Source organism: Quercus lobata, chromosome 5, assembly GCF_001633185.2.
Source record: "Quercus lobata isolate SW786 chromosome 5, ValleyOak3.0 Primary Assembly, whole genome shotgun sequence".
Classification (NCBI taxonomy): Eukaryota; Viridiplantae; Streptophyta; class Magnoliopsida; order Fagales; family Fagaceae; genus Quercus; species Quercus lobata.
The window spans coordinates 56,351,959-56,360,971 of record NC_044908.1 but is presented as its reverse complement, the minus strand read 5'-3'; the positions used below and the strand labels follow the sequence as shown (position 1 = coordinate 56,360,971).

General features: G+C 37.6%; 1 protein-coding gene across 1 annotated transcript; it reads left to right on the top strand.

The window, feature by feature from the left end:
- Positions 1-2,308: 2,308 nt before the first annotated feature.
- Positions 2,309-3,154, top strand: LOC115990745 (serine/threonine-protein kinase SRPK-like). Its single transcript, XM_031114537.1, has 3 exons — positions 2,309-2,401; positions 2,595-2,854; positions 2,983-3,154. The coding sequence occupies exons 1-3, from the start codon at positions 2,309-2,311 to the stop codon at positions 3,152-3,154; spliced, it is 525 nt and encodes a 174-aa protein (XP_030970397.1).
- The last annotated feature ends 5,859 nt before the right edge of the window (positions 3,155-9,013 follow it).

The following is a 9,013-nucleotide window of genomic DNA, read 5'->3' as shown; positions in this document are numbered from 1 at the left end:
CAAACACTCCAAACCCTTCCTCGGGCTGATCTAACTCGCCTTCGTCCTCCACTACTTGATGAGATGAGAAGGGGCCCACTAGTGGGATGCTCTCTAGGGCAGATGGTACCTTGGAGATTAAAAATCCTGTCTCGACCACGGTAATTTTTGGAAGCCGAGGACAGCTGGCGCTGATCACGTGCCTTGCGTCCGCAAATGACTTCTGAACAGGAGGGTACCCTAATATTTTGTGAGTGGCTTGGACTTGACCATCTCCGTCATTTACGAAAACTGCCGCTTGTAGAATAGTCTCCAAGTCCACCCGGTTGACTAAGTGAAAATGTCGTTGATAAGCGTGTGGATCTACAAAAGAAAAACACATATGCATGGTTAATTACCGAACAACATCAGATTAGGATGGCGTAAAGGGGTCAGCGCCCTTCCATTCCCAACACCCCACTTGGTTTTCCTTCTACTATGGGGCACGGATCGCCATCATGCCATTCACCAGAGACGATAAGGAAATCCTTGTTTAATCCCTTGTTGGAATCAGGGAGGCATTGGATTAGTCAAACCCTCTCGTCACTCGTCTTCATGTAGTAGGATTTTCCCTTCAAATTTTGGAAATTATAGCACCAATTCACGTCATGGTGGGTCAGTCTTAGCCCTATCTTTTCGTTTAAAGCATCCACGCAACCTAGAATCCTAAACATGTTACCGGCGCACTAGGTAGGGGCTAATTGGAAGTGCCTGAGGTAAATCCTCGTTACCGTCCCCATAGGGATTCTCATACCCTCCACTACAAAGGTGAGGACGGGAATTACTATCTCGCCCGTTTCCCTCTTGTAGTGCCACTCCCCCATCTTACAATGCCTCAAACTTACGTTGGGAGGAATCCTGTAATCGGCGATGAACTTGTTCATCGCCTCTTCCGTGTCGACTAATTTCCTCAGTCTCGATTTAGCCATTTCTATGATTTACTAAACAAACTCAACCAGCAACGGGAGAAAAAAAGGGAACCAGAGAAAAATAAACCCAGAAAAGAAAAAGCACGAGTTAATGGAGGCAGGGAACTTACATAAGAGAGGCAAGACGCTTCGGATAGGCTTTTTGTGCTGGAGATAGACTTGAGTTTGGACGAAAGTTCAGATGAACCTAAGGTGTACGCGCTAGAACTCTTAAGTGCAAAACTGAAGAGGTGGATCCGTTCCAAAAAGTCATTTATACTTTCTAGGGTAATTGCACAAATTTTCCCGCCCATAAAGACCAAGGAATCACCACCTTTTGATCTTCATCATGTCGTAGAACGTGGGAAACACAGAGCCGCCCGTATTTAATGAGGCCACGTTTCACCTTCCAGGGACTTCAGAAACGTGTCTCGGGCAGATGAAAAGTCCCGGAAACTGATAGGTGACAAGGATTGACAGGCATTGACAGATGTCTGATGTCATCAAAGCCCTCCTATCCGTTCGAGGAGCCGGATAGCAAGATTTTGAGGGGCTATTGTGGGGCCAGGGAACTTATGATCCGGCCCACGCTCTATTAGTGTTCGGGCCCATACTGAGGAGGGTGCGTGTCGAGGACGAATGGGGAAAGGCCGAAGTGTCAAGGGGAGCAGCTGAGGACGACCCTGTCCTCAACACTCCAGGACTTCAGGGGGAAGAGCAACGTCTCGATGAAGGCTGCCCCCAAAAAGCCCCCCGAAGGAAGTGCGAGTAGAATGAGACCCTCGTAGGGGTACGGTGCAAAACTGGTTCAGGGTAAAAACGTCCCTTCCGCATTAAATGCACCCTCTAGCGTCCTGACCATGTTAATGAGAAAAGACGCCTGGATAGGGTGACTTCGATCATCGCAACTAACAGAAAGTAAGGGGGGACAGCTGATGGGACGTGTACAGAAGTGGGCACCTGCTTGACCAACAAGTTGATGGCTAAGATCAACCAAGAAGGGCTATATAATGTAAAGATTAGTGCACCAAGAAGGAGGCTGGGAGAAATGGCCAAAAACCAGAGCCTCCCAGCCCGCCTCCAGGAGAAAGACTCCCCGAGGCGAACATGATTTAAATCATGTATGAACACCACGAAAAACCCGCCGTCTAGTGACTAAGGCCTAGCCTTTCAAACCCACGCTTTATAAATGATATTGTTTGGGCCTTTTCACGTGTGAACCCAACACTATTATGGGTCGTTACAAATCGTGTCCATACACTTGTACTTTGAAAAAAAATATTTTTTAAAAAAAAGAAAAAAATACATTTACCTGTAAAAGTTAAAAGTTAAAGGTAAAGTTTGTTCCATAATTCATCTAAAACCCCAATATGCCTGAAATAATGAGTGAGAAGAAGAGAAAGAATGAGGGAGAGGAGGAAGAATCAGTGCGAATTAATGATACTTTAAACCGGTGTTATCTTGTCGTGAAGAATGTTCTCATCGGCACGAGTAAGTCCTACACACTATGGCTCGCCCGAGACACCCAAAACTAAGTAACCTCTCTCTCCTTCTTTTCTTGCTATTTTTTGTTTTTTTGTTTTTTGTTGTTGTTGTTGTTGTTGTTGTTGTTGTTAATTGTTGATGTTTTGTGATTTAATGTAACGATTGGGTGGCATTTGCAAATAGGAGAAGCGAGAAGTGAAAATCAAAGAGCAAAAGAGTGGTGAAAAGTACACAAAGGCGGCGAAGAGGGAGATAACAATCTTGAAACGGATTGCTGAGGGTGACAAAAAAGATGAAAAATGCGTGGTGAAGTTGTTGGATGCTTTTATACATGAGGAGCATGTTTGTATTGTTTTTGAGTCTATGGGGCAAGATCTTTCGACTCTTATCAGAAATAGCTGCAGCAAAAATGGTAGTGGTATATTGGTATACCCATTCTTAGAGTGAGGCAAATCTGTCATGATGTCTTAGTGGGATTGGATTACTTGCAACAACTCTCAATTATACACACCGACTTGAAACCACAAAATATACTATTGCTTACTGAAAACTCATCTGACAGCCTGTGCAGGTTAATCGAATTTGGGAAAGCTTGTGGGGCGGGCGAAGAGTGCGATAATGTGATTCAGCAAAGAGAATATAGGTGTCCAGAGGTGACCTTAGGGTGTAAGTATTCTACTGCAGCTGATCTATGGTCCTTTGCTTGCATAGCTTTTGAGCTTGCAATCGGAAACTCTCTTTGAACCGGGTGGCGACATGGTATATACTCTTAATTTCAGTCTAGAATATCGAAACTTAAGTGTCTTGAAATTAATTATTGTGCGAATCATTGTATTATTTCCTTTCTTAGATTTTCTTGATTGCTATATAATTTTCTTCAAAAATTTAGAAACCAGTTTTGTGCGCCCTTGTGGTTGTGGTGGTGGATTTTGATCTTTCGGACCGGTCATATACGAATACAAGCGAGTTTTAACCTTTTTAAGTTCCCACTCTTTTATTTTAAAGTAAAAAAAAAGAAAGTTTTTTTTTTTTTTTTTTGAGAAACGGAAAAATTAAAATCTCATAATAATTTTTTAAAAAGAAAATCTTAATACCACAATTCTATGTATCATATTGCGAGATGGTGGAGAAAAAAATAGCAGTTATATGTGAAATTAATAAGTAATCATTCACAATTAGATACATCAAAAGTTGTGACACAACAAAAAAAAAAAGAAAAAAAAAAAAAAAAAAAAAAAAAAAAAAAAAAAAGAAAAAACCAAAACCATAACTCTCTAAAAAAATTCTTGAAGGCTAAAAAAAATTATTGCATCACTTTAATTTTCCCTTCCCCAAAAAAAAGGAGGGTTTCTATAAAGTCCTTAGTAGTTTCAAATTTATAAAAATAAGCACAGATACTATCAAATAGGCTATCCTTATATAGTACAACTAGGTGTGGACTATGTGGTATCTAATATCTATTATCTATTAAAATTTGAATCGTTTATAGCTTAATCTTTTATTTATATCTATAAAAGGAATGGTGGAAATTAAAACACCTAAAAATACATGATTATGATTCTATTTTTTGTGGATTGGATTTGGAATGTATAAAGTATGTCTTGCATAGACAGTACTAAATCACACATCAATATAAACTATTTAAACGATTATAAGAAACATTAAATATTTTTATGAATAACACCAATAGACATTTATTTAAAAATAAAATAAATGGAGATGGGAAGATTCAAACACAAGTTTTCCCTGTAGAAAAACAAGGCTTCACAAAAGGCTTATAGAATTTCTATGTCCTCAAATCTAAGATACTGAAATAATCAAACGTCACTGTAGTAGTAGTACTCATCATTGAGTTCTCAATGAATCCATCTGCCATAATTTGTTCTTGGCTTTACATCCGTGAGCTGACCATGTTAAGTGCCTAATTTATCACCTTCGAACATTCTATGATAGTTTGGAAGATCCAGAATTATCATCTTATTTTAGATTTCAATCAAACATATAGATTTGTACAATACCTATTTAAACATCTCGGAAAAAGGTACTTAAAAGTTAAAACTGACGATTAAACTTATTTCATCAAGTTGATTTTCATACATAAAAATGAGCATGTAAGTGTCAGGAAACTAACATGCAAATAACAAAACCAAAAGCTTATATCAATTTCTTGTTTTTCTTGGGTTATCAGTATATCAAGCCTTTTCAATTAAAATGATCCATTTTCTTTAAACATCAAAATAGTTCCAAATAGGAGACAAAAATCAAAACCAACAATAGCTCTTAATGGTGAACATAAATCAAATTTCAACACAAACTGTGTAAAAGGTCTAATTCAAAACCTCAATTGTAGAAGCAACTTTGCTTCAAGTATAAAGTTCATAATTAAACCATAGTACAAAATATTCTAAACACTCATATCACCAACCACCTATGGAAAAGCAAAATAAACAATGAAACAAACACTTGTGTGGGTGCAGACAGAGAACACCTAGAAGATAATAAGTCATATTGTCTGATTCATCACATCACTTCAAGCAAAAATTTCATGGTAAACTTAAATCAAATCTCCAATAATCATAAACAAGAAGAATGTCAAATTTTATGATTAACACCAATAGACATTTATTTAAAAATAAAACAAATGGAGATGGGAAGATTCAAACACAAGTTTTCCCTGTAGAAAAACAAGGCTTCACAAAAGGCTTATAGAATTTCTACGTCCTCAAATCTAAGATACTTAAATAATCAAACGTCACTATAGTAGTAGTACTCATCATTGAGTTCTCAATGAATCCATCTGTCATAATTTGTTCTTGGCTTTACATCCGTGAGCTGACTATGTTAAGTGCCTAATTTATCACCTTCGAACATTCTATGATAGTTTGGAAGATCCAGAATTATCATCTTATTTTAGATTTCAATCAAACATATAGATTTGTACAATACCTATTTAAACATCTCAGAAAAAGGTACTTAAAAGTTAAAACTGACGATTAAACTTATTTCATCAAGTTGGTTTTCATACATAAAAATGAGCATGTAAGTGTCAGGAAACTAACATGCAAATAACAAAACCAAAAGCTTATATCAATTTCTTGTTTTTCTTGGGTTATCAATATATCAAGCCTTTTCAATTAAAATGATCCATTTTCTTTAAACATCAAAATAGTTCCAAATAGGAGACAAAAATCAAAACCAACAATAGCTCTTAATGGTGAACATAAATCAAATTTCAACACAAACTGTGTAAAAGGTCTAATTCAAAACCTCAATTGTAGAAGCAACTTTGCTTCAAGTATAAAGTTTATAATTAAACCATAGTACAAAATATTCTAAACACTTATATCACCAACCACCTATGGAAAAGCAAAATAAACAATGAAACAAACACTTGTGTGGGTGCAGACAGAGAACACCTAGAAGATAATAAGTCATACTGTCTGATTCATCACATCACTTCAAGCAAAAATTTCATGGTAAACTTAAATCAAATCTCCAATAATCATAAACAAGAAGAATGTCAAATTTTATGATTAACACCAATAGACATTTATTTAAAAATAAAACAAATAGAGATGGGAGGATTCAAACACGAGTTTTCACTGTAGAAAAACAAGGCTTCACAAAAGGCTTATAGAATTTCTATGTCCTCAAATCTAAGATACTAAAATAATCAAACGTCACTGTAGTACTAATCATTGAGTTCTCAATGAATCCATCTGCCATAATTTGTTCTTGGCTTTACATCCATGAGCTGACTATGTTAAGTGCCTAATCTGTCATCTTCAAACATTCTATGATAGTTTGGAAGATCCAGATTTATCATCTTATTTTAGATTTCAATCAAACCTATCAGATTTGTACAATACCTATTTAAATATCTCGAAAAATGGTACTTAAAAGTTAAAACTGATGATTAAACTTATTTCATCATACATAAAAATGAGCATGTAAGTGTCAGGAAGGAAACTAACATGGAAATAACAAAACCAAAAGCTTATATCAATTTCTTGTTTTTCTTGGGTTATCAGTATATCAAGCCTTTTCAATTAAAATGATCCATTTTCTTTAAACATCAAAATAGTTCCAAATAGGAGACAAAAATCAAAACCAACAATAGCTCTTAATGGTGAACATAAATCAAATTTCAACACAAACTGTGTAAAAGGTCTAATTCAAAACCTCAATTGTAGAAGCAACTTTGCTTCAAGTATAAAGTTCATAATTAAACCATAGTACAAAATATTCTATACACTCATATCACCAACCACCTATGGAAAAGCAAAATAAACAACGAAACAAACACTTGTGTGGGTGTAGACAAAGAACACCTGGCAGATAATAAGTCATACTGTCTGATTCATCACATCACTTCAAGCAAAAATTTAATGATAAACTTAAATCAAATCTCCAATAATCATAAACAAGAAGAATGTCACATTTTTTATCAGATTGATTCAAGCAGAAAAGTTCTGAAATTCAAAATGTTTTTTATTTCTATAATTTTAGCAGAGACAATTGCTCTTCAATAGAACAACCCACATGACAAGACGAACGACAGGAGGAAGGGATGAGAATAAGACCAAGGCACCACTATTCCATTGGAGAAGTAGAGGAGCGTCTACACACCAGTTGTCTGTTGTAGTGGCAAGGCTACCTTTGGTATGGCTTCAAATATGGGCACTGTGGTGAGCGTGCCTTCTGGAACATGGCTAGGGAGAAGAAAAACTGGAGCCGCTATGTTGATACGGTGCATTCGAGGATCTTTGGCTTTGATGACACACTTTGGCGCCAAGAAGTTCTTGGAGATAGGTGTGTAGTCCAAGATCAAATGGGTTGCCCTAAGCTGGCTGTCTGTATGAATAAACACCTCGGCTTTCAAAATCTTGTCCAAACCCTGATGGTTCATAAAACCGAAGTTGTGCAAAGCGGCATTTTTATCTGGGAAACCACAAAGAGAAATAGGAAAACATTGTTAGTAGAGGAAATATACAGAGTTGATCAAAGAAAAACTTATATAATTATCCAAACCTTGACCTAAGACCCCTCCTGATTGCCCTTCTCTTGTTGGGCAAGGGAGGTCATCATGCCATTCCCCTAATACAATCAAGAAGTCTTTGTTTAAGCCTTTATTGAAGTCAGGGAGGCATTGAATAAGCCTGACCTCGAGGTATCTAGACTTGAGGTAATACTCCTGCCCAGTGAGGTGGTGGAGATTGTAGATCCAATTGACATCGCAGTAAGTCAATCCTAAGCCCATTTTTTCATTGAGGGCATCTACACACCCAAGTATCCTAAACATATTTAGGGCGCACTGGGTAGGAGCTTGCCTATGGGCCCTAAGGTAGTCTCAGGTAACAGTACCCATAGGGATTCTCATCCCTCCTTCTATGAAGGCAATCATCGAGATTACTACTTCTCCCTCTTGCCTATTTGCGTGCCATTGACCCTCTTTACAGTACCTAGTGCCTACTCTGGGAGGAATCTTATATTTAGCCCTAAAGTTTGCCATTCCCTCCTTAGATTCTACTAAGCTCTTGAATCTACCCATTTCTAAGAAGGGTTGAGAGAACTAAAAAGATTGAGAAAAGAGAGAGTGGATCCGAGGAGGAGAAAAATACAGAGAAAAGAAAAATATATGGAAAAACAAAAGGTAAAGGTTTAGGAAGACTTACAGAAAGAAAGGAAGTATCCTCAGTCTGGCTTTTTGTATTTAAGAAGGCATAAATGAGATAGAAGAATTGACAGGTTCAATGTATATGCGCTAGAACGAAATGAATGCTAAGACAAGATGAATGGTTGATTTGAAGAGTATTTATATTGAATACAGGGTTAGAGGCGGGAGAATTCCCGCTCAGGTCCTAGCGAAATCCTTAATCATTGGATTCGCATCAAGTTGTAGAACGTAGGGGATAGAGAGTAGTAAAAATTTAATGAAAAGTGAGTCTCGTATGCCGAAGCATCAGGAGCATGTCTTGGGTAGGTAAAAAGGCGCCTACACAAGTAAAGGTGAGGCATGAGGAGCACAAACTGGCTAGGGTGAAGTCGAAGTCCTCCTTTCTTGCCAAGGAGTCAGAAAGAAGAATCCCGAGGGGTTATTGTAGGGATATTGGGCCCAGGAGTTCATTACCTATTTGTATATTGGGCTTGTGGCCCAAGCCGAGGACAACGTTTTGTCTGAGGAGAAGGAATCTTTGTCAGAAAAGACTGTGTTAGTAAATAAAGAAGTTAGTTTTGGTCATAATTGCTCAACAAGATGGGTCGAGAATAAACATCTCCTCGGCTTGCAAAGGCAGAGGTCCAAAGAGGTAGTCTGTCGACCAAGGTAATGTTCCAGGAAGTTTTGTTGGTGTGGATAAGCAATGCAGAGGCATCAGACAAGTAAGGAGAAAGCTGCTACCTCTGCATTAAATGCACTGCAGCTAATTTCTTGGCCGCATTAATGTGGAGGTGATATCTGAATAGTGGATTTCAGCTTTACAGCTACTACATGAAGACTTACGGAAGGTTTTGATGGGACAAGTATTAACATCAACTATCTGTCATGCACGTGGAGCGAAAAGGATGAAGGGAAGAAGGAGTATAAGAGAAAGAGGAAGAAA